The 25,387-nt window shown below is 47.0% G+C and overlaps 2 protein-coding genes across 6 annotated transcripts in view; one reads left to right on the top strand and one right to left on the bottom strand.

The window, feature by feature from the left end:
• The first annotated feature begins 6,229 nt into the window (after positions 1-6,229).
• LOC128628567 (leucine-rich repeat-containing protein 37A-like) lies at positions 6,230-9,268 on the top strand. Its single transcript, XM_053673203.1, has one exon. The coding sequence runs from the start codon at positions 6,230-6,232 to the stop codon at positions 9,266-9,268; it is 3,039 nt and encodes a 1,012-aa protein (XP_053529178.1).
• A 3,384-nt stretch (positions 9,269-12,652) lies between these two features.
• The window catches only part of RTN1 (reticulon 1), a 325,732-nt gene continuing 312,997 nt past the window's right edge, over positions 12,653-25,387 (bottom strand). For all 5 annotated transcript variants that reach the window (XM_053673284.1, XM_053673283.1, XM_037132432.2 and 2 more), the window contains 6 exons: positions 19,784-19,991; positions 16,878-17,016; positions 15,373-15,442; positions 14,584-14,630; positions 14,440-14,498; positions 12,653-13,423 (listed from right to left, as the gene is read on the bottom strand). In XM_053673284.1, coding sequence (XP_053529259.1) covers positions 13,381-13,423; positions 14,440-14,498; positions 14,584-14,630; positions 15,373-15,442; positions 16,878-17,016; positions 19,784-19,991 — 566 coding nt within the window. In that variant the 3' untranslated portion in view covers positions 12,653-13,380. The remainder of the gene's footprint in view (positions 13,424-14,439; positions 14,499-14,583; positions 14,631-15,372; positions 15,443-16,877; positions 17,017-19,783; positions 19,992-25,387) is intronic.

A 25,387-nucleotide genomic window follows, 5' to 3' on the forward strand; every position in this document is an offset into this window, starting at 1 on the left:
ATTCCCGGGATTGAGGCTCCCATTACAACAGCCCCCTTTGACCCCTCTGGACACTGGTAGTCTTACAATGGCAAAGGGATGATAGTCTCCGACTTCTGAAACTACTTTCTGCTGACCAAGGTGTTGTCCTACCTACCCTGTGGAACAGAGTTCTCTGGAGTGGAGAGAAATCTTCATATGAAGGAGAAAAATGTCGCAAGGTCCAGGTCAGTTCATTCTTCCTGAAATTTGCGTGTGTGATGTAGGGGATGGCAAAATGACAGATTTGGCAAGAGGGTTGGAAGGCACAATCAGACCCACAAGAACTACATAACTGAAGGTAGGGAGTGTTACAGTTCCCCCCCTTTGACATTCTGGACTTTTTCTGTCCATATCATGCAGGCAGACAGAGCAAACCAGTTTTAAACCAAAGCTGATAGGCTGCCTCTTATCCCACCAAGTCAGCCCCATGTAATGGAGGTAAACTGTTGGGTCTTAGGAGATGGCGATGCATGTGGGCTCCTTAGGTGGGGCCCACACCATCTCTGAGTCCAAAAGACTGTCCTTTGAGAAGAAGTTCAGCTGTGCGGCCTTCGCAGGAATGAAATCAAGCAGTGACAGTTGGAGAAATGCTTCATGTCAACTCATTCAACTTCTAAGTGAAAATGAACTGTGAGCACAGTCAGCTGCACTGATGTCCAGTACTCACAATGATCTCTATGCCTTACATCTTTTTTACTTTCCTACCTAACGTGAAGTTTTAACCTTTAGAAGCCTCCATTTTTCTGTTAAAAACTGAAACCCAAAGCAATGACAAGAGTTTCAGAAAAAGCAGGGAAGAACTGCAACTAGCCTTAGAATCTTGTCACTCCAACTGGTCCCAGTAACCAGTCACAGGGACTACCTCTCTGAGGTCAAATGTGCACAAAACACAAGTGGAAGAGATGCTATCTCAGCCCACTGGCACTGCAAATGACCTTTGCAAGGTCCAATGACATGAAGTCCAAGTGATAGAGATGTTATCTAGCCCCAAGTGGTACCTCAAATGACCCTGACAAGGTCCAACTGGCAGAGACCTCCTCTCACCCCAACCTGTACTGCACAGAACTCTCATGAGATCCATGGTCACGCAGCGCACACGGCAGAGACAGAGGATTCCCAGTGTGAAAACAACAGCTAAGTTGCCCCTGGTCTCCATAAGATTGGAAAGCAAGCAAAGAATGATTGTAACCAAGAAAGGAGGGTTCTTTCACTTCAAGTTAAAACTCTCAAACTTTCCTGCCCTGGCTGGTGTAGCTCAGTGGATTGAGCACGGGCCTGCGAACCAGACAATCTCGGTTCGATTCCCAGTCAGGGCACATGCCAGGGTTGCAGGCCAGTTCCCTGCAGGCCACTTCCCAGCAGGGGATGCGTGAAAGGCAACCATACATTGATGTTTCTCTCCCTCTCTCCTTCCCTTCCCCTCTAAAGATAAATAAATAAAATCTTTTTAAAAAAAAAAAAACTCTCAAACTTTCTGTACCCATTCAGAAGTAACCATAACTTCTTTTCAATACTTGTCCTTTTTAGCTCTAGAAAGGACCCTAACTCAGTATCAAGCAGCCAAAAGCCCCTGGATTTGCAAACACATAAATAAAGTGAAAGGAACAGTGTCACTTTGCATGGGGGCCTGTTGTCTTCTTCCAGAAGACAGATTTTAAATCTGCTTTCAGAGTGCAGGTCCAGCTGTCTTTTTAGCATCCACCACAGCAGGGTGGTTTGAATCCTCCTCAAATGGTACCCATTTTCTCCCCGTGTGGTAGATCCAAGGCCTAATTCTCAGGAGCCTTAGAGAAGAGTGCATTGTCAGTAGGAGATCATAGAGACCCGTTCATTGCTTGGCTAGCTGCTCTTCAGGTCCTAGAGTCTTCCAGATTTTTAATAAGACTTGCTTCCTGAGCTGGGGTGGCTATACGTGCCCATATAAAGGAAAGGCAGACCTGAAATGAATAAACTTGTGCAAAATGGTTAGTGTTGCCATAAGTGTTGCATATATTATTTAATTTTTGGCTCATGCTCCAAATCTAAAGGGGGTGGTTTTGAAACAAAGATTTGGAAAGGTGTCCCATAACCTATTTCAAAAGGGCTTCACTTAAGCCCACTTCTGGGTGCTACCCTAATATAGAACAAAGCAACGCAGTGTACCTGGTCCTATGTCAAGTGCATTTCCTGACCTATTTTTGCCAGGGCAGTCGTTATTAGGCAATCCATTTTCTCAGTCTCTTGTGTAGATTGAGGCCTCCAAATGCGTGTCATTTCCATTTTATTTGTAGTGCCTGTCCAACCTTCTGGGCGATCTCTGAAGTGAATGATGGTTCAGCGTCACTCTGAATGCTGCGAGGAAGACCAAACTTAGGAATTATTTCATTAAATAAACATTTTGCTACCTTAGTTGCCTTCTCAGTTCTAGTAGGGTAGTCTGGTAACCATCCAGAACCAGTGTCCACAAAAACTAATACAAATTTTAAATTCCCTGTGGTTTTAGGCATTTGTGTACAATCTACTTGTCAGTTCTCAATGGGCATAATCATCTAGATTGTGCTCTCTTTTTTACTGGGACACGTTCTGTCTTAGGATTGTGTTTGACACATAGCTGATGAGATGTATGATACTCTGAACAGTCCTTGATGAATGAGGACCCTTCAAACGTGGCCTAATGTTCCCCATGGAACCATCCCTGTCATAATATGTTACTTACACTGTAAGCAACTACTTACATTGTAGCTTCTGCAACTATAAGGAAACCAATTGGCGTGTTTGCCACCATCAACTATAACTGCGACACCTCTGGGAAATACTATTAAGTTGGGGCATGTCCAAAGGAACCCTTGGGTCTCCTGATAAGTCATCAGACTCCCCTTCCCTTCTTAGCATTTCTTGGTGAGGGTTTTTCATCTTTGCTTTCCTTTATGAGTTTGGGGCGCTCTTTCTCAATGGCCCCTCTCCTTGTAAAGGCTCAGTGATTGTTGCTTAGTGGGCTTATCTTTTTCCCTTAAGGGTTCTGCCTCTTCTACTAGTCGTGCCCCCTCTTTCTAAGAACACTGTGGCCTCTTTCATCTTTCTTGTTTCCCAGGCATTGCAGACTTCAAAGGTGTTTGTAAGCCAGGAGGGATTCATTCCCAACTCTCCATCTCGCTGATGCAGTTTCCTTCTAACATCGGGGGTACTTTGTCCAATAAAGGTCATGTTCACCATGCACACATTTTCTGGTGGATGTGAGTCAGCTAGAGTGTGCTCTCCAGGGGCCTTGTAGATTCTTTCTAAAAATTCAGCAGGGCCTCATCTCTTTTTTTGTTGAACGGCCTGTATCGCATTCAGGATCTTTCATTCAGGCACCCCTTTCTGAAGCCCATTCAGTGTGCACTTTCTCTAATGTTCCAGGAAGGTAGGACCCACCATTTGGGTTCCAGTCAGGCTCTGTCAACGGATTGCCCCAGCTGGGTTGGGGGTCCCACTGGATTTCTCTTGGTGGGGATGTTGGGCCTCCTCATTAGCCTCATTTATAACCAGTCCTCTCTCATCTGTGGTTAACAAGATGCAAGGAAAGCCTGTACCTCTGCCCAGATCAGATGATGAGGGCAGAGGAGGAGGTGATAATCTCTGCCCTTTTCTGAGGACCCTCGGTGTATGAGGGGTTGGAGTTCTTCCAATTCAGTGAGTCTGAAGCAGAGAACAAAGGACGGACCCAAGAGTAGCCACTGGGCTGACCTTTTGAGTTACAACCCCAGTAGGATACTGCCTCACAGGGAACTGCCTTGCTCCAGAAAGGGGGCTCCCTGGACAAATTGGGTGCCCTGTCAGGTCTCTGAGTGGAGACCTGCCCCTTGTCATACAGGGGTACAGTCATTGGCTCTGTGAGCTTCACTCCAGGAGTACTTAGTGGTGAGGGTGGTGATGGGGAAGGTCTTCCTGCTACTAAACCTGTGTCTCCTGGAGTCAGGACATTAACAAGACTTATTTTTTCCTTCCCTTTTCTTCCTGTGTCTTCCTGTCGGGGATGTGTTCTGAAGCCATTTTTCTTCTCTGCACCATCCAGCAACTCTCTGTCCCTGCCAAAACCCTCTTATGCAATGACATAAATACACTGACATAATGGATGTCTCCCATGTGCCTAACCTCTGGCAACACTGTTTCCATTGCATGGTGCTACAGCAACTTCAGGAACCATGCACAGGGTGAGGCCACTTCCCCCACAATCTAAAACATGCACAGGCTCCAAAGTATTACAGTAATAAACCAATACTTCCTAGGACAGTGGGTAATAGCAGTACAAGCCCCAGTTGGCCAAAATCCTACCCGGTGGGCTCCCACCAGGATACAACACAGAGCAGCTCTTACTGGCCTGGATGTGTAGGTCCCAAAAGAATGCAAGCAAAGTGGAACATGTAAGGAGAACTTGAGCCCATGAACTCCATGGTTCTGATCAGTGCTCACAAGCAAGCATTATACCAACTGACCTAATAGACATTGTTACCCCAGCAATGGCCTCTGCAAACCTCACACACTCATCACCCACCCCAGTTCACAGCCCCCAGGTGAGCTGCTGCTTCTACCCTCCCAGAGTCTGTGCCCTATCCCGACTTGTTTTCCTGCCACCTGCCAGGCATTTAAGTGTCTGACCCTCTAGTGGTTGTACAGAGGAGTTTCCCTGAAGGGGAAGAGAAACCCAGTTCCTCTCCATAGGGCTCACGTCTACCACGACTGTCTAGGGTCCCAGCAGAGTCAGCATTTTCTGTTACCAATCCCGACCACAGGTGGGGGAGGGTCCCACCACTCGCTGCATACCAGGCAAAATTCCACAGACAGAGTTTGGTGGAAAACAAAGGAATCTTTTATTGAACAATCCTAACAGGCAGAAATACCTATTTAAATATTGGTCATTACAACTATTCCATAGTTACATGAAGTAAAAGTCACAAAAGAACTACATCTGTACTATTGAAGATGACATAAACTTTGGTCCCATTTAGGTTTCTTCTGCCTCAGTGAAACCACTGAAACTAGTGTCTTAATCTCACAGGTCCAGGTGGAAGGGGGGGCAGCAGCTGCTGAAAGGCTCACATGGGACAGGGGCACAGGGCTACCTCTGTCGGGCCCAGCCTGCTCCCCTGCTCTCACTATCAGTAATGTCCTGGGCTCAGGACCTCAAGCACCCAATGGCTGGGAAGGATGGGGGAATGAAAAAGGGAAACAGCATCTATACACACTCCTATTTAAATGACTTCCCCCAGCAGGTGTTGCCCTGGCTTCCTCAGCTCACCCCTTCCCTCATTACCAGGAGTGGGCGTCCCCCTAGCAATATGAGTCACTGATGCCTGCCCAGTTTCTTGTGCTCAGGGTCATTACCTGGTTAAGCAGGAGCTACAACTGCTGATGTCAATGACATACCAGTATGGAAACTTCTAATGCGTGAACCTTCTATGAGTTTCTTAGTGCAATTTATTTTCATCCTTTCATGGCATGTCAAGAGTACTATAAAGGTTTTATTCCTGTTACAAGGTGACTGCTGGGAAGTTCACCTTCATGTGCATGTCAAAAAGGGAACTATATAAAAGTGAAGAAGAGACTTAGGAAAGGTCAGCTATGGTCTACGGCCATACCACCTGAACACACCCAATCTCATCTAATCTCGGGAGCTAAGCAGAGTCGGGCATGGTTAGTACTTGGATGGGAAGAAAGGTCAGCTACTTTTCTTGGAAGCCGTATGACCAACAGAAGGAAGAATGACTCTCACGTGTCAGATTCCCAAAACTGAACTAGCACTTCTGAATTTCCCAGCTTGCCAGGTCCCCAGGAGTCCTTGGGAAGCTCTGCAGCACCAACTGCCCATCTTCTTCAACACCCGCCCCCTTCCCATTGTTTCTGTGTGGCTACAGTCTGGGGCCACCCCGGTGTGCACACAAATCCTGCCTCATGAGAAGGGGAAGGGGGCTCAGCAAAAACCAGTTGTCTCCTCCATAGGGGAAAATGACCACTTGGTCCCTGGTGACTTTGAGAAAAAGGCTAACTAAGTCACTGTCAACCCAAGTCTAATAAAGATTCACTAAAGAGAGTTGAGAGACTGAGGTGGGGGAGGGGTGTCCTGTTGTTAAGGGACACATGTATGACATGACTGGCAACTGTGACCCGGCACTGGCATCCCCCTTATCTGGGTTGCTTGCTGTGCCCCACCAGCCTTTGTGGCTTACTGTGTCTCGGACCTGTCCCTGTCATGTCCGGGCTTCCCCTGTGGGCCTCACGGCTCCTTTTCACATGGCAGCTGTTGTGGCTGCTGGTCCAGGCAGCTCCAGCTCAGCCTGGAGCCCTGGACCCTGTCCTGCTGACCTCTGTTGCCCCAGGGCCCACTGAGCCCCGGGCTTTGGATCAGCAAACACCTCCCATGAATACAGTCCTGGCTGAAGACTTCGAGTCTTTATTATTAAATTCAGAACGCTCAGCTCTTCCTGCAGAGGTCCCTGAGGAAACAGAAGCTTTATTAACTACCCAGGAGTCCCCAGCTCATCAACCAGAAGACACTGAGGCTGGAGAACACTCTTCAACCCAGGAGGACACCTCAGCTCAGTCTGCACTGTCCCCTGACTTGGATCAATCTCTGCAGGTTTCTGATGGACTGTTCCATCAGCGTCCAACCTCCTTTGAAAATGCTGGCTTTTCAGTCCAGGAGAAGAGCTCAGCTCTGCCACAACTGCCTATTGCAGGTGCACACCCTCCTTCAGTCCTGCCACAGGGTCCAGCTCTACCTCCAAAGACATCCACTAACCATGAGGTGACAGTCTCCTCTCTAGATGCAGGTGAAGCTCAGCATCCAGTGTTGCCTCACCTGAACATGAAACACGTGGATGTTGGGGTTTGGATAACACCAAAGCACCCTATGAAGACCAAACCATCTGAAACTGAGAAGGAGGCTTCAGGTGCAAGATCGACCAAAATGGTCAAACTTCCCATCCAGCTGGGTGTCCCTCCAAAGGCACCTGAGGAGACAGAATTGTCTTCCTTCCAGCAGAAGACCCAAGCTCAGCCTGCTTCTGAGGGTGAGGCTATACAACTGCAGCAGACTGTAGCTCCTCCACAGCACCCCGAGGAGAATTACCTACATACATCACCAATTCAGGATGAGCAACCAACCTTCACTGACATCACGGTTCCACCTTTGGACCTGGAACTCACCATAATACCAGGACCTACTGTCCAGGCTGAACAACATCCAATCCTGAAGAAGACTACAGCTCCTCCGAAGAAACCAAGGCTGACATTGCCACATCCAGAGCCTGGTCAGGCTCGTCAACCAACCTTCTCTGACATCACAGTGCCACCTTTGGCCCTGGAACTCACCATAACACTGGAACCTGCAGTACAGGCTGAACACCCTACACCCCGATGGCCATCTGGGGCTCCTCCAAGGCATCCTCAAGTGACATTGCCACAACCAGAGCCTGTTCAGGCTCGGCAACAACTATTCTCTAATGTCCGAGTTCCACCAGTGGTCCTGGAGCTCACCATAAGACAAGAAGGTGCTGAGAAGGCTGAACATCATCCAACCCCAAAGAGGACAACAGCTCCTCTAAAGCAGGCACAGGTGACATTGCCACATCCAGAGCCTGTTCACACTCAGCAAACCACCTTCGCTGCTGGCAGGGTTCTACCTTTGAGCCTGGAGCCCACTGTCACTGCAGAACCTACTGTGGGGGCTGAACACGCTAGAGCCCTGCACCAGACCATAGCTCCTCCAAAGCAGCTTCTGGGGACGATCCTCACTCAGGATCAGCAAGCCACCTCAACTGAAGTCACAGGTCACACTGCAGAGCTGGAGCTTGTCAGAACTATACACCCAGAGACATCTGAGTCCGGCCCCCCAGTGATTGGACAGAACATCCTCATGAACATCTGCCAGCTCTGCACCTGCAAGAACGAGACGCTGTCCTGTACTGGACTCAGCCCGAAGCAGAGGCTCCACAGAGTGCCTGTGCTGTACCCCCAAACCCACAATGGCTCCTTCACCATCTTAAATTTCAGAGGAAACGCCATTTCTTACATCGACAGAGATGTGTGGGAGTCATACCAGTGGGTCGAGAAACTAATCCTCAGTGAAAATAACTTGAGAGAATTGCATAAGGATTCCTTTGAAGGCCTGCTATCCCTCCAGTATTTAGACTTATCCTCCAATAAAATACAGCTTATTGAAAGGAATACATTTGAATCCATGCCTTTTTTGCAACACATAAATCTTCACAACAATTTAATCACTAAGGTGAGATTGGGAACATTTCAGGCCTGGCATGGAATGCAGTTTTTACACAAGTTAATTCTCAGTCACAATCCACTGACCACTGTTGAGGATTCGTATCTTTTTAAGTTGCCAGCTCTACGACATTTAGACATGGGAAGAACGCAAGTGTCCCTCACAACAGTTGAGAGCATCCTCCTGGTGGCCCTTCAACTGCGAAAACTGATCCTACCTAGCCATCTGGCCTGCTGCCTCTGCCAATTCAGAAGTAGCATGGAGGCTGTGAGCAAGACAGTCAAACTGCACTGTGACAGTGACTGTCCAACACACCCGCAGTGTGACGAAGAACTGTACTTAGGAAACACTGAAGGCTCTCTCCTGAAAGTCTTACAAGGCCGGGAGAAGCGCAACAGCCCTGAGCTGACCATTGAGCCCGAGAGGGCATCCCCAGGTGAAGAAAAGGGAGGCGGCTTAACAGCCTTCATGAAGCTCCTGATGAAGCTCCTCACTGAACAGGAGGAGGTTAAGGTTTCCAAGGCAGACTGGGGCATGGATCACTGGGGAAACGAGGGGACTGAGGCTTCAGGAGAAGAGGAAGAGCAGGAGACACGTGAGCTCAGGGCACAAGTGCCAGGCCATAGGTATAAGAACAAACTCATCTTGGCAGCCCCTGTGATTGCAGTGGCAACAATTTTTATGGTCATTTTCTGTCTCATGGCCATCTGTCAGAGAAGAACAGCGGAGGAAGGCACAGAAGGACGGGGCTTCCTCTCCATGTTTGGACATAAAGAACACTCAGCAGAACATGAGATGGAGGAGGGCGGCTTCCAGAGAAGGTGGCCCCTGTGGCCATGGGATATGTATTGGCCTCTCAATGCCACGCACAAGGGAAATGTGGAACAGAATGTGTCTGACCAGGGTGAGCTTTTGGAGAAAATGGAGAAGGGTGAAGGCTCCATGTCAACAGCCAAGGCTGCTACATCAGACTCAGCTGCTGAGGAGGAAGCTGAAGAAAGTGATGCCTGACACCCCCACCCTGGCAACCCCATCCTCAGGGGCCCTGCCACTGTAGCTGGAAACGTGTGTCAGCAGTGCTGATCAAATACATTGTGTTCTTCCCATTAATCCGTGTCCTAAATTCATGACGAACTCTAGCTGTGAGGTAAAAAATTAAAAATGTGAATAGATGATTATTTATATACAAATGACTATGGCTATGGGGAAGCAAAGCAGGGCTGAAGGTGGAAACCCTGGGGTACCAGTAATTCTTCAGAGGGAGTGTGGTCAGAATTGAGTGAATGTTGCCAAACCCTCCAGAAGGGGTGCAGGGGTGCTACTGTTGCTGCCTACCTGGCAGATCTCCAAAGTCAGGGTTAAGTGTCAAAGAATCTTTTCTGCAATGGCAAGTTTGTGCCTAAGAACTGGGTGATCTATAAGGGAAAGGAAAAAGAGTGTGACCTCAAAGAACTAAAATATTTGTCATACAGCCACTAGGCTCAAGAGCTGAAAACATCTCAAGAACATAAATTTGTTCCCAGTGCAGATAATCACAACCAAGGGCTTTGTTAGTAATGGGAAGTTTCTGCCTCAAAGCCCCTTCCCTCTAAGACAGCCCCCAAACCACCCTGTCACCCTATGCCAGCTCAGTTCAGGTTGCACCAGGAACCTCTTCTCCCACCCAGAAGTCACATAAATGTAGGTGACTTAGCCACTCTCCACTCACTGTCCAGCCTCAGGCATGTCTTGCAGTCAGTGCCCTAGGACTCTGCTCACTTGACTGCACAGGTCACCATTGGCACTCTAGCTGGTGACCCTTGACACTCCCCACCAGGGGAGGGGAAAGACACAACCACATTCTGCTTCCAAACACTCAGTTTCAAAACATCTGGCCCTGAATCCCATGTACACCCAAAGCTTGTGTGAGTTGTAGCTTCCCAACCCCTGAGAGCCTGTGTCTGACTTGCCCCTCCTCCTGCTGCCCTAGTAGGCAAGCAGGGAATGAATGTCTGCAGTCACACAGGCGCAGCTCAAACCCCTTCCCAACTCTGGAGGCTTGTCTCCCACTTAGATGAAGAAGGGCTCCTCCTCCTCATTCCCTGATACAGTCAGTCCCTGAGAACTGGAAAACACATCACCTCAAGGGGTGTAGGTTTTTAAGTGAAATAACAGCTTATTCTGGTGCTGTGGGCCCTGGCTCATCAGGTTCAAGGTGTTTACAATGTCCTTGCCCTCCTGTCTCTGCAGGATCATTGTCTCTGACCCCTCCCAGCAAGTCTTTGGGGTTCTATACTTCTGTGGCATTATGTACATTCACTCTGCTGTGCAACCGACTCCAGCACCCCTGTCCAGACTGCGTTTCATGTTGCACATATGGAACTGCTCCCCTAGGCCCTGGCCACCATCTCTCCACTTCCCAGTCCTGAATTTGGTCCATCTGGTACCTTATACAGGTGGAATCATGCAGTGTGTGCCTTTTTGTCTTTGACATCTTTCTCAGGGCACAGTGTCCTCCAGGTTCATTCATCATGCAGCTTGTGGAGGCACCAAATAATAGTGTGCTCTGTGGGCCACGTCTCGTTTATTCTTCCTCCTGCCGTGGGCGCCTGCCCTTCGAGCTGACTGTCATTGTGAAGACGGCTGCTGTCAATCTGGGGCGCACACATCTCTTTGAGATCCTTGTCTCTCAAATTGTGAAAGTATATGCATGTGCTACTTGTCTGAAGAAATGAATTAAAATTCCGAGGGGTAAAATGCAAAATAAAAGCAGCTAAAGGGCTTCATTACCACCAAACCACAGAACATACATGCCTGACCCATGGACACAGACTGCAATTTGGGGATGGCCTGAGGAACGGGTGTTGCTGGGCAGTGGTGGGCAATGGGGAAAGAAGTGGGACAACTGTAATAGCAGAAACAATAAAATATAATAAAAAGAAACTTTAAAAATCCTCCTTTCTATCAGGTAACCATAGAAAAGAAGAGGCACCAAACTAACCTTATTCTCTTCCCCAAACCAGGTCTTCTGGGCTTTCTCATCTCAAAATGGTACTGCATCCTCCTGAGCAGCTAGTTATAGACAGAGCTGGGGGAAGGTGAGATGTATGAGCTGCCTGAGGTGCAAATTCAAGGAGACGGTAACTGTCAAGGTTGGCCTTGGTCTTGAAACTCCATATTTAAATCTATCACCAGCTCTAGTCCCATCTCCCTCCATGGAAACCCTCCTAGCCATTCCTGTGTGCACTGGAGGTGCTTGGCACCAGAGGCTGACATACAGGATCAGGGAAGTAGCTCCTTTCTAGTGTCACTGTAGCTACTCTGGTAGAGTCCTAGTCAGTGGACACCTATTTGCAGTTGGTTTGGGTACAGTTGTGTTTGTGGGAGTTTCTGAGACCTGGAGAGAAAGACCAAGCACCTTGGCATTTCTTTCCCATGTGATCTGGACTCAGCCTTTCAGCCTCGCCTGGCACAAGCATTCCCTCACCTGGCACAAGCATTCCCACCCCAAGCACCTGACAATCCAATCAGCTGATTACTCAGACTAAGGCCATGCACTTCCATGTCTTACTGCCTTGCTTCATGTGTTCTTTACACTGGAATGAACCTTGCCCATCTGGGAAATCCAGATCGGGACCCATTCCCAAAATCCATCTTCTCTGCTGATGCTACTTCATGCTGCCTTTTATTTTGTTAGCATTTCCACATCACCAATTCCCATCTGTCCCATCTTGGCTGTTGGTACAGTGTCCAGTTGCCCTGTGGTCTCCATAAGTGTTTATAAACCTATGCACAAAACTGGTCCAAAGCAGCCTTTGTAACTTTCCTTCTTTTCTCTTCCTATGTTCATTCCTCCCACTGCTACAATTTCATCCACTTCCTCCTCATTGCCCTTGACTTTTGACTCTGACCATGAAACAAAGTATGCAACTGGACTTTTGACCAAAAACTGAGCAGGTGTTAGAAGACTTATCTCAGTGATGGCAGGAACTGCAGTCTCCCTCATTCCCAGCCCCGTTCTCAGAGTTTGGCACACAGCAGGGGCTCAGTGAGTAGCCACCAAAAGAGTTCATGGCAATTACAACAGTTTCATGCATGGTATTATAAGAGGTTTTGGAAGGGTATATATCACTTTCAAGTAAAAAAAACTATTTAAAATATCTGCATCTACCTCATCATCTAGTATGAAGAGTACTTTCCAGTTTTAGTGCTCTTGGGTGATTTCTATTAATAGCCCAAGGCAGCCAGGTACCAGGCTGGGGTTGGACCATGTGGTCCAGGAGACAGGAGTCAGGCGAGCCCTTGGTCTCAGCCTTCCCAGCACATCCTCAGGAGAGCTCATCCCTTATAACCTTTGCATTTTCTGGTAGGACCGCAAGGAAAGAGGGAGAAGTTCTGACATTTAGTAACATTTATTTACTCATTCAGTATCAAGTACATAAGTGCAAATATCCAGAGTCCATAATTGAGTCCATTAGGAACTACCGAGAAAGTAATACAAATTGTAATAAAGTTAACATGCTGGCACTTTTTTTGTTACCATACATGTAAATCAGCTCATCAGTCCCACACAACAAAAGTACTGAATGTTTTTAATTTATTTATTCAATTCTTTTAAGTTATACAAAACTGATTACCCTAAGTACAGGCGACAGTTTTTAGTTTTATGCTATGTGTGTTGGAAAAACACTAAAACTTCAGTCTACAATTCTAAATATTGTTATTAAAGATAATCCAACCTGCAACTGAAGGACATAAAAGCGATTTCCACTATCGGCATCAGTGGGCTGGGCGGGAAAGGCCTGGCCACAGGGAACGTAGAAGCTACAGAAGCATGGCAGAGAGGAGAAGAGGGGCACAGAGGAGGGAAGGTACCTGGGGCTCTCACCATCATGCACTTTGCTGTTTAGCAACACCAAATGAAAAACCACATCTAATAAACTCTTCTCTATACTTTAGTGCTTGACACAAGTGACTCAAATATTCTACGAGTACAGAAACAGCCTGAAAACAGCTGTTTTCACGTTGGTCTGTAAGATTATGGTACTGGGGGGAGAAACAATGGGTGTGCCCAAACACGTAAGAACAGGACTGGTACCACTCAGGACATTCCTGTCTGTGTCCCGTCCCAGTGTGATATCAGCTCACTCAGTGTGCCTTTTAGCGCCCGGGATTTTAGCCTGAATCCTAAAAAGACAGCATGAAAAGGTAATAAATCACAAGTGTTATTAATGACAGTTTTTGTGACACTACATGTGGTTGCTAATTAGCTTAAGTGATTAGTTTAAATATTTCAAAAAATATTTTTCATGTGAGTGTTCACAAACACATTTCTTTTTTGATTTTTAATTACAGTTGGCATTCAATATGATTTTGCATTTGTTTTGCATGTACGGCACAGTGGTTAGATGACCACATACTTCACAAAGTGTTCCCCCACCCCGATGTTCCCAGGACCCACCTGGCATTGTACGCAGTCATTACCATGTGATTGACATGTTCCCTGTGCTGTCTCCGCATTCCTATGACTGCTCGGAAACCGCCGACTGGTACTACTCAGTCTCTCCTTTTTTTCCCCGCCTCCCAATGCCCCTCCCCTTGGATAGCCATCGGTGTCCGCTCTCTGCATCTGTAACCATCTGCTGCCAGGGCGGGTGGGTGTTGGGGGACTGCATGTGAAAGGTGAAGGAACTAAGACGTATGAGTTGGCAGTGACAGAACAGTCACAGGGATGGAGAGAACTGCACAGGGAACAGTCATCACTACTGCAGTGACTGTGTGCGGTGCCAGGTGGCAACGTGAGGTCATGTCCGTAGGACCACTTTATGGTCAAGTACATGATTGTGTAACCATGGTCCTGTACACCTGAAACTAATGCAAGATGTTGATTAATGCAAACTGTAACCGAAAAAGAAAATGAAGAAATATATTATGTGATTTGGTTGAGTAAAAAGAAGAAACCCTTAATCATCATAAAACTGGAAAGAAACCAGCAAAAATTGTGTTTAATTGAGAGTTTTAAAATTTATACTTATTTTCTGAAATAATATCATTAGAGAGAGCATAAATATGACTCAAGTAAGTGAATGAAAGATTATAAATCAACCTATCATTTTATTACCCTTTTATTCCCCCGACCTCATCCACTTGTATGCCTGCTTAGGAGAGTCTCTCCTTTTTATTAATTGCAGCATGCAACTTACTTTGCCACAACAGCATTTATGTGAGTCCTTACAAGTCCCAGATATTGGTCAATCTGTGCCTACAACAAGGAGGAAATCATGAGCATATCCAAAGTTCATGAGGTCAAAATGTTATATGAATGTTTGACATCGCACAGAACTTACCTGGTGCTTTACGTACACTACAGGTAGAGTAAACATTGAAACCACAGCTGGGATAAAAAACAAAGAAGAGTATCAAGATTCTGAGGGTTATCATTTATATAAGCTTGTGCATACAAGCTGATACAGTCACGTGGTATTACAGGATTTATAATAGCCACCACTCTAGATAAATGAATACAGGGCAGCTGGTAGAGAAACAAGGGGATGCTGAGCCCTCTACGGGCATTAAGTCATTATCCCTAGAACAAGGCAGACCAGGGGCGCCTGAACTTTGGCATCTCTGGGTGACACTGGAAGAAGAGTGCATGTAACATTTATTATACGTGACACTGCAACACACGATCACACAAAAACCTCACAATGTTTTAAATAAATTTATGATTTTGTGTTGGGCCGCCTTTATAGCCACCCTGGGCCACATGTGGCCTGTGAGCTGCCAGTGGGACACTACTGTGCCCTCCTAAAATGACAATGGATTTCTACCCATAACTGCCATTGTAAACAGATATATGTATTCATTCATATATGTATATATATGAAACCAAAAAAATGCACAAACAGTTGTGGCTACAGAAGAAAAAACACTCCAGACCAAGAAATTCATAGTGAATGTGTAGTGTGTACTATACTCCTTACTTAATGAACTATGGTCAGGGAAGTGCTCCGCACTCAGGGAGCTCCGGCATCCACTCCTAGGACCCCATCAACACAAGCTAACCACTAACAGCCTGGGAAGCTCTGTGGTCGGGAGGGTGTGCGGGAGGGCGCAACGCTCCCCTCTGTCCTTACCCATGAGCAGCAGGGTCAGGCCGTTGAAGAGAGCGCCAACATAAGTCAGGAGCCACATCAGGACTGCAAACTGAAAAATAAAATGACTATAACAACTTCTCACACGGTGACAGAAAAGAGTCTCATTTCTCAGGCTTCTTTTTAGACTGGAATTTGAGGCAAATATATCATTTCAATAGGAAATGAAGGTGCATTTAAAGCTTGTCACAGAATTGCTGGAGGAGGATCCTGTCTTTACTTTTCCCAGAACCCTTTGGGCCTCTGCTATAAGGGACTCGATGAGATGACAACCTGGGCCGGGGTCAGCAGTCTACCGCTCTCGGCCTGGTTTTGTGGGGACCCATGAGCTAAGAATGGATTTTACATTTTTAAATGGTCAAATAAAATCAAAACAAGAATATCAGTTTGTGCTACAGGAAAATAATAGGAAACTCAATTTCATGCACTCGTCAAGTTTTACGGGCACACGGCCACCGACAGTCATGTACACACTGTCTTTGGCTGCTTTCCTGCCACAATGGCAACAGAGCCCGTGGGCCACAAAGCTTGAAATATTTCCTACGTGGCCCTTGGCAGGTAGGATGTGCTGACCCCTGCTCTAGCCCAGTATATTTACATCACAAATACCAGTAGAAATGTCACTTTAAGAGCGCTCCGGTAAGTAATCATGTTCTCCCTGGTATCTCTGCTCAGTCATTACTTGGTAAGATGTTATTCCAGGAAAGCGCCTTGGGGGTCAAGGCCACATCACTCACTTTTCCTTCTGCGCTTCCTTGGACAGTTACTGGGAAGCCCACGATACAAGATTCCTGCCTGATATGTACAATGTGTTCTGGGAGCACAGGGAAGTCACAACCGTCTGGCCAGGGTCCTGTTGACTGACTATGATTTTATATGTAAGCAGGCGGCCAAAGCGGCTCCTTCAAAGAAGTGAGGTGAGTTCAATGACAGCTCAGGGAATAACACTCAGGTGCTGAGGGCCTCTGCCCAGGGGCTCAGTCCCGCAGCCCACACTGTGTTAGGACACTTGACCGTCTCACTATTAGTAGATTCCAGAGTTTCTTTCAATGGAAAAGCCCATGTGTTTCACATTCCTCAGACTAGATTTTTATTCTTTAACTTTAGGAAATCAGCAGAGGAATTGAAAACGGCAGTATGTTTTAGGAAGTTACAGGAAGGATGTTATAGGAACATCCTGGTATGTTATAGGAAGTAGAGAACTAGCAGCTGTGGAAGCCAGGTTGGGCCCCAGCTCTGCCAGTGACCCCCTGGACAAGCTCGGGCAAGGGCCTTCCCCTCTCGGAGCCACCGTGCCAGCATCCATAAAATGGGGGGCTTAGACTGGATGAGCTCCGTGGTACCACACACCTGGAAGTTTTCTGACTCTAGAATGGAATTACCAGTTGCATTGTAGTCCCCATTACGTGGGTTTGGGTTTATTATATTATACCTTTAGGAAAAAACAAAACGCAAGACTGCCGAGTGAATAGCATAAGCAATCGTACTTTCAAGGAATCCACCAGGTCCTGGACGAGGAAGAGCCTCCGCAGCTCTTTAAGCGTGTTGTTCACGTAGAACTGCAGGCAGTCCGTGTACTTCTGGATCTGCTCCTGTGAGAGGGTGATCTCGAGCTCCAAGTAGGCCCTGTCAACAAACCGCCCCCACAGGTACTCCATCAGAGAGAACCAGGAACGGCCACGCTGTCCTGCCTTCTCTCTGAGCGTGACAGCCAGTCCCCCGGGGGGTGTATGCCAGCCCATGAGCTGCAGGCCACCCAACCCAGGGCACTGCGGGACATGAGAATTGTGGCACCTAGTGGGTGCTGTGACTGCTTCTGTTTCCCAGAGACAGTATAATAAATAGTTTGAGCTGGCAATTCATAGCAACTGTCCGAATCAGCTCATTCGCTGAATTCTCTAGATATCCCTGGCCCACTAGGTAACTGTGAAAATCCTCATGTCTCCTTGACTGAGTGGACATGAATTATGTTTCTAAACAGTTTTCTGAAATGTCTGAAAATCCTAGCTGCCAATTATTGTTTGTCTTCTAAAACACTTGAGATTTTATATTCTAATTCTGGAAACTTCTCCCAAGACTTCATGTAGAAAGCTCTAAAAACTCAAGTGAGCTGGACCATATTAAAATGCTCACTGGTTCTGTTAGGAGAGGTATCTGTATTTGTTAATTTTGTTCTTCAGATTCCACATATAAATGAAATCATACACAAATAGGAAAGTAGAAATGGTCACATGAATACAGAAAAGAGACTGACAGCAAAACAACTCACAGACATAGACAGCAGTGCAGTGATGAGAGAGGGCAAGGGGGTCGGGAGGTAGAAGAGAGGAAAGGAAGGGAGATGGTGACGGAAGGAGACTTGACTATGGCTGGTGAGCGCACAACACGATATGCAGATGATGTGTTATAGAACTGTACACCTGAAACCTATATAATTTTGTTCACAACCTCACCCCAATAAATTCAGTTTAAAAAGAGAATCATATACATAAAGATTAACCCCCTCCAAAAAAAAAAAAGAAAGGAAGGAAGGAACTGCATTTTTCATTTGTTCAAAAGGATCAGTTTAACTCCTGGGTAGATAACTAAGCTCCTCAGACATAAGCCAACAGTCCGTCCTCCAGATTGGCCACGTTGCTCAGAGAGGCCCCTCCTCCCGTCTGCACCCTCCCTCTGCTCCGCGACTGGGCACACTACCTCCCTCGAGTACATCCCTACAGTTCATACAGTGCCCACCTAACTGGGAATTGGGATGGAAAGAGGAAAGCAGCATTTGGGTTGAGTTTTGGAGAGGTTACATTTGAACATTATGGGTGCTCTCCCATACAGAAAAAAAATATATTGATTTGCCTAGATAGTATGTTTTCATTCAAAATGTACTTGGAGTTAGATATTTCTTTTACTGAGAAAAGCAACTCAGCCACAGGACAGCTCTACATTTTATAATGGTCTCCCAAAGGAAGAGAGAAAGTAGCTGAGCAAACCGTAGTTAGATTTGTGGTCCTATACTGGATATTGAAAGAAATACACCAAATGGAAGATAAGCTCTGCCTGTAACTTGACTGTCTGGTGGGGGGGAGCAGGGGGGGTGTTGCCAAGAACCTGGGAGAAGCCAGCCTGGCCTGGATGGCTGACAGCAGAGAGTCCCCTCTGCTGTCCCCCTGTCCTCCCAGGGGCAGGACACCAAATGCAGTCTCTGGTCACAGGGCACCCTGCTCCACTCTTCCCACCTTGGGATGCGAACTTGTACAGCCAAGTTAGAGCCCCAAGGCCCCTTAGCTCTGCATTAGAAGAAGCTGAAATACATCCCAAGAGCAGGAATGCTCAGACTCAGACTGGGTTTGACGCGGCAGCCTGGAGCTGGGGGCTGCGAAGCGATGTCCAGGACACAGCCTTTTCTCCTTTCCTGAGCCTGGCGCACTGAAGCCTGACTCATCTGACCGGCGAGGGTGAGCCACAGCACGGAGGCTTCCAGGTGAATTCTGGGGCTGGCTGAGAAACCACTCTCCTCCTGAGGCAGAACTGTCCCTTGTTACAGGAGGTAGGGACACCTGCGGTGCAGCCTGCACTCTGGGGCCGGGCCGCGCTGGGGTGGCTCAGACAGTCAGAGCTACAAGTACCCAAGCTCAAGATCTGGAACCAGCAGATAAACTGGGAAGCAGGCGCATGGCATGCAGCTGACAGAGCTCATTCCACCCCCCGCCGCATTTCCTATGCTCTTTGAGTAAACTGCCTTAAATACACGTGCGCCTCTTCACCGCTCGTTCCAGTCGGATTTCCCTGGTATAAAAATGCAGATGAGGGAACACTGTAAGCCTATTCATGAACCACTCAGAAAACTGGCCCTTTGGTATTAAACTTCCAGAGACAGCACAGAAGTAAAAGTCCAAACACCCTGGTCCTTGCTCTGTGCCGTTTACTGGCCACATGACCTTGGGTGAGTCACTTTACTTCTTAGACGCTCAGTTTTTCCACCTGTAAATAAGATTATGATGTCCTGCCTTCTTCACAGAGCTGGGGGGGATTCACTGTCGAAAACCTTTTAACATTATAAAACATTGTATACATATCATGAATTGTGATTACTATTAGTGATAATTAAATAAAATATTATAATACTAAATATTGATTTATGTTAAATTTCTATAAATAAATTTATTAAATTTAAGTATTTACTTAGTAGTAATTAAAATGAAAATCAACAGAGCAATAAATTTTAGAATAGGGGTGATGAGTTTGGTTTGGAAATTCACCAGAAATATCCGATATTAAAGCCAGGGTGTTAAAGGGGGCTCTTAAGAGGCCTGTTAGGTCTCAGAGAAACAGGACCCAATGTGTAGGGGAGGGAAAGAGCCCCGTGAGCGACCGGGCAGCGGCTGGTCTGGGCACTCACTTGAAAGGGTGGCCCTCGTCGGTTTTCTGCACAGCTTGCAAAACGGACTTGTAGATGCGGAAACTGATGGTGGCCGAGAGCGTGGCGAGGGCCAGGTAGGCCACGACGCTCACCACGCTGAACTGGGTCAGGGAGAAGAGCAGCAGCAGGCAGCTCCCAAACACGATCCCCGTCTGCTTGATGTCCCGCCAGTACAGCAGGTCGATCGCTGTGGGAGGAGACACAAAGCGCACACCACTTACCACCCGGGCAGGGGCAGGGCCTCCAAGGTTCTCAGGGGCCTTTGGGTCCCTAAACGCGAGTGAGTGGACGTGGGGCTTTGCCCAGGGCACTTACTGTCACTTCATTTTGCTCTGGAAGACTCTTTTCCATTCCTGTAGATAGTTAATAAATTCGAGGATAAGAAAAGGCTGTGAATCTCCAGCAACCTTATCTCTATGAACACATCCCCTTGGGCTATGTATTCCATACAGGGACCCAAATTCCGTGACTTTGAAGCGAAACTGAAAATAGAGAAGACTCTGTGAAGAACCAGTTGTCCTCTTTTGGTAGCACTGGCTATGTGTATCCTGATGCCCTGCTGACAATTTTATGTCTCCGTGGTGGCCCGTGGCTGTGTACCTCAGTCATACAACTGTTTGTGCTGCAGAGAAAGAGCAGCCGTGGCGAACAGAGAGGTTAGGGCAAGTGGTGCCTTTGGGAGCACGGTGGCCCGCAGACCCCAGCCAAGGCCAGAGGCACCTGAGGAAAGCACATGGCCTGCCCCCAAACGTGAGCCGTCAGGAGCTGCCTCCAGAAACCAGGGAGCTGACATTTGGATGAGACCATTTTGTACGTCATTTGTTCATGAACATTCTGTGACTTAAGAATCTGGAATACAAACTTTAAAATCTACATCACAGCCATCATTCACTTATTTACCTCTTGCAACTTAGAAAAACATTAAATTCAAAAGAATAAAGCCCTGGTGCTTCACATGTGATACAGAATGGAAATATTTTGAATATCCCAGTCACCAGATTATTTTTAAAAAGCACAGAAGCCTTGCTTAAGAATGCATGAAAATTTATTCCCCAATTAGGCAAATGGTAAGTTTTTTAACTGAGACAGAATTGACATATAACACTGTGAAAGTTTAAGGTGTTGATTTGATATGTTTGTATACTGTAACATGATTACCACTGCAGCAATGGCTACCACCTCGACTACGTCACATAATTAGTTTCTCTTTTGTGGTGAGAACATCTAAGAGCCTGGTCTCCTAGCATCTTTGAAGCACAGCAAACACTATGGTGGACCGTAATCTCCCCGCTGTCCATTCGCTCCACATCCGACTCGTCTTCACGTACGAGTTTGTGCCCTGCGACCAACACCCCCGTGTCTCCCCCTCACCCTCGGCAACCATCACTCCTCTGCTTCTCCACAAGTTCAGAGGTTTTAGATTTGGCATGTAGGTGATACCATACGGTATCTCTCTGCCTGACTTACTTCACTTGGCATAGTGCCCTCAAGGTCCCTCCATGCTGTTGCAACAAGTGTGTGGTTTTTTTTTTAGAATGCTAGGTTAATCAATTTTTAGAAAAAGAAAAACAAGACACAAAATTTCCATCTGGCGACCAAGTGAAGGTGGGAGCTGCTCACACCGCCAGCTTCATGCACAGCTGCCCAGCGGGGGGCATCTGGCTGCCAGAATTAGATGCCAGGCATCGGCTCAAAGGAAAACGAAGGCGACAGGCAGAAGAGAGCAGGGAGCCGCTCCCATCGCACCCTCATGTGTAACTAGCTGACAAGGTCCCATAACCCAGTGAAAGCACTGGCGCTGCAGAGGGGACACAAGGAACGTTGCAGAGCAAAGCATTAGCCCAGACAGCAGACTCACCTCAGGCTGGCTGGAGAGTAAGTCAGGGGTGTGAGGGTGGGCAGGCTGCGTTATCACGGACTGCGGCACCCGGCAATCGGCGGCAGCAGAGCAGCGATACCTAAACTCATCTGTCACCCGCCCACTCCTGCTCCCACCACCACCCCTACTGGGTCCAGCAATGACCCGAACTCAACAAGGTTACTGTCATCAGCCGTTCCCTGGGCAAAAGTTTGCTCCCTTTTCCCCCCGACACTTTCACACTTTAAGAACTAGAGGCAAGGAAAGCCCTGGCTGGTGTAGCTCAGTGGATTGAGCGTGGACCTGTGAACCAAAGAGTCGCTGGTTCGATTCCCAGTCAGGGCACATGCCTGGGTTGCAGGCCAGGTCCCCAGTAGGGGGCGTGAGAGGCAACCACACACTGAGGTTTCTTCCCTCTCTCCTTCCCTTCCCCTCTCTCTAAGAATACATAAGTAAAATCTGAAAAAAAAAGAAGTAGAGGAAAGAATCATACATATTTTGGGGGGCTGGAACAAAGCTTTATTCTGCTCTTTTGAGTGGGGTCAGTTCTACGAATAGGTTCCCAGGAGCAAAGGAAAAGCAGCGCTGCTCTGAGTGTAAGTGGAGTAGCTCAAACCCGTGTTATTCGGGGCTCAACTGTATTCTCAACGCACACTTAGGCACCGGTGCGGGGAGAGGGTCCTCTGTACTTACACTCCGATTCTCAACTGCTCCGGGGTTGGCGTCTACAATCCCTGTAGCGTTCAAGGTCAACTGTATATTCTAAGACAGCTTCATTGGTCTCATGTGGGTACTCCTAAGGCTAGGTGCGCTGCACCTCCCTTTGAAATGTGAAGGGGCATGGGAGACCTTGCAAGTAGATTTCTGGCAAAGAGCAGATAGAATTCGCTATTTCCAAGTGAGTCTCCACTTCCGGGATTGCTGAGCACCCATTAAAAATAGTAGGTGGAGGGGAGCAAAGCGGGGATAAACAGGGACAGAAAAAGACTGTGTGATGGGCGCCCAATGCCGTGTGCAGATGTTTTGTTGAGTTGTACCCTTGGAACCTATATGGTTTTGTGAACCAGTGTCACCCCAATAAACTCAACAAAAAGTGGGATCCTTTAGAAGAGCCTTCTGAGTCTCGGCCTCCTGTTGAAACAGCTCTGGAACAGCAGGCCCAGGCTTCACCTGAAGAACTGAGCATGGAGCACTGACTGTCAACTCGCCAGCGTTCATTTGGTACAGAATCACCACACAACAGGTCTTTCAACCCACTCGCTAAGATGCTGGAGGTTTCTAATGGGGAGGTTAACAAAAGGTTTGTCCTAGAACATCAATGGGATGTTGCCTCAGGGCACTTTAGTGACATAATGACCTGTTTACATAGATCCTGAAATGTTCAAGTCACTTTCAGATAGTGCCTCATTTAAGCCTTACAACAAACTCTGTTGGGCACACGGGAGTCTCCCCTTATCCACCATTTTGCTCTTTGTGGTCTACTGTATTCTAAAGAAGTTAAACAGACATTTTCCTAAACAAAACTCTTACAATTTACAGTGAACGCTGTTCTGAGTAGCAGGATGAAATCTCGCTCCCTCGTGTTCTGTCCCACTCGGGACGTGAGTCACCCCTACGTCCAGCACATCCTCGGCTGTGTGCGCCCCTGCCTGACAGCCCCTCAGCAGCGTCTGTATCATCGGATGGACTACGGGGGTGGCACAGTGCTTGTGTTCAGCAGCCCTCAGTCTACTTAATAGTTCCAAAGCCATTCACATAGCTTTAATTACATATGTTGTAACTGTTCTACTTTATTATGTTATTGTTGTTCATCTCTTCCTGTGCCTAACTGATGAACTAAATTTTACCGTAGGCGTGTACGTATAGGAAACAGCAGTACACGTGGGGTTCCACACCATCCAGGACTTCAGACATCCACAGGGCCTGGAATGCGTGCTCCACAGATAAAGGGGGACCGCTCTCTAACAAGCGAGGAAGTTACACATCGAGAAACTTGTGTACTGACTAGTTAACAGGAGAAGCAAGGTCAGACACGAAGTTTGAACCTTTCTCCATGACATGGTACTTGCCTCTCTCACATTTTATGGCTATATGTTAAATGCCCCCAGAAGTATATAAAATTATTCTGGGCAACCTGATTATGTTTAAATCTGCTCCCAGAACTAGATATTTAAAACGAAATTTTTCTTCAAGTGAAATTGACTCATCATCAGCAATGAACAGTTATTGGTCAGGTATTTATGTAGTAATCACAGGAATGAAGAGGTCATAAAATTTTGTCCTTGCTTTTAAGAATCCAGCTGGGAAGACTGGACACTCATTTAAAAAACACGGCACCCACGCCAGTGCATCTTGTGTTGTCAGAGGTGGTAAGAGTTGATTTCAAGGAAGAGATTGTGCTGGGGTTGGTGACAGTGGACGTGGGGTGGTTTGTGTGTGGTGAACGATTTCTTAAGGAGATGGGGTGGGTATACAGGGAAATATTATGAGAGATTAGTTGACAACAGCACTGACTAATTAGCTATGGGGAAAAAGGAGGAAGAGCTAATTAAGGGTGAAAGCAACATTTCAAAGCTGGGTGACTGAGTGATTAATTTCTCTGACAAACATAGGAAATCCGATGGTGAACTGGTTTGGAAAAAGCTGACACTTTCTACCTTCGAGTTGTTCCGTGATGACATCACAACAGGGCATTCTGACATAGCCTGGGGTAGAGATGGGATCAGGGATGAGAGGGCGCTGACAATTACACACCATACACATTAATCTTTTTAAAGCATGGAAATTAAATGATTTTTCCCCTAGGGCTTGTTCCAGTAGCCATGAGTTAAATGTCAGTAATATCATATTCCTATGATACTCATGAATATGTACAGTAGACCATTGGAAATGCAGGACTGAAATTTAGTACAAAGGGCTGACTCTACATTTGGATGTATTCTGAGTGGAAATGATGACTGAAGTCATGAGAGTGGAGAAAACCTCCGAGAGGAGAAACTACAGGATGAAATTGTGGTTGCTTAGGTGGTGGGAAGTTCAGAGTTATAAGGAAGATGGTAAATAGAACGGTAGTTGGAGGAGGAGTAGCAGCAAGTTAATCTTTAGGCTGAGCGAGAGCCGGAAATGTTAGTGGAAAGGGAGTGATGCGAAGTGGCTGGGGCAGGATCTAAAGTGGCTAAGAAAAGCTGAGACCTGCGTTGTTCGTTAGGGTAGTGATGAGCCACAGGCAGCGCCCGGCCCTGGAAACGCTCTAGTCCCATTTGAGATGAGCTGCAAGTGGAAACTGTGTATCAGATTTCAGACTTAATCCAAAGAAGGAAGGAAAGTATCTCGTTAATGTTTTTATATTGATTTTTGTTGTTGTTGAAAGGTTAATCCTAGTGATGTTGGGTTAAATAAAATATATTATCAAAATTAATTTCACCTATTTCTTCTTTTACGTGGTTACTAGATTTTAAATTGCTATATGTCTCAATATATGGACAGCACTGATTTAGAACACAATTCAAAATGGGAAAAAGGACTGCCAGAAAGTAGAGGCTTTGGTTAAAGTCAAGCACCTCCAGTGGGTCCCGTCGACAGGGCTGGAGGCTGGGCGTTCTGAGCAGCGGACGGTCGGGCTGACCAGGGCTGTGACCTGGCACCAGGAGCGCGGTCAGAGGAGTCGAAGGTCAAAGGGGACAGGGTTCAGATGAGAGCCCTGGGCTCAGGCTGGGAATAGCAGG

This window comes from Artibeus jamaicensis, unplaced genomic scaffold (genome assembly GCF_021234435.1).
Source record: "Artibeus jamaicensis isolate MK-2021 breed Jamaican fruit bat unplaced genomic scaffold, CSHL_Jam_final contig_851, whole genome shotgun sequence".
Classification (NCBI taxonomy): Eukaryota; Metazoa; Chordata; class Mammalia; order Chiroptera; family Phyllostomidae; genus Artibeus; species Artibeus jamaicensis.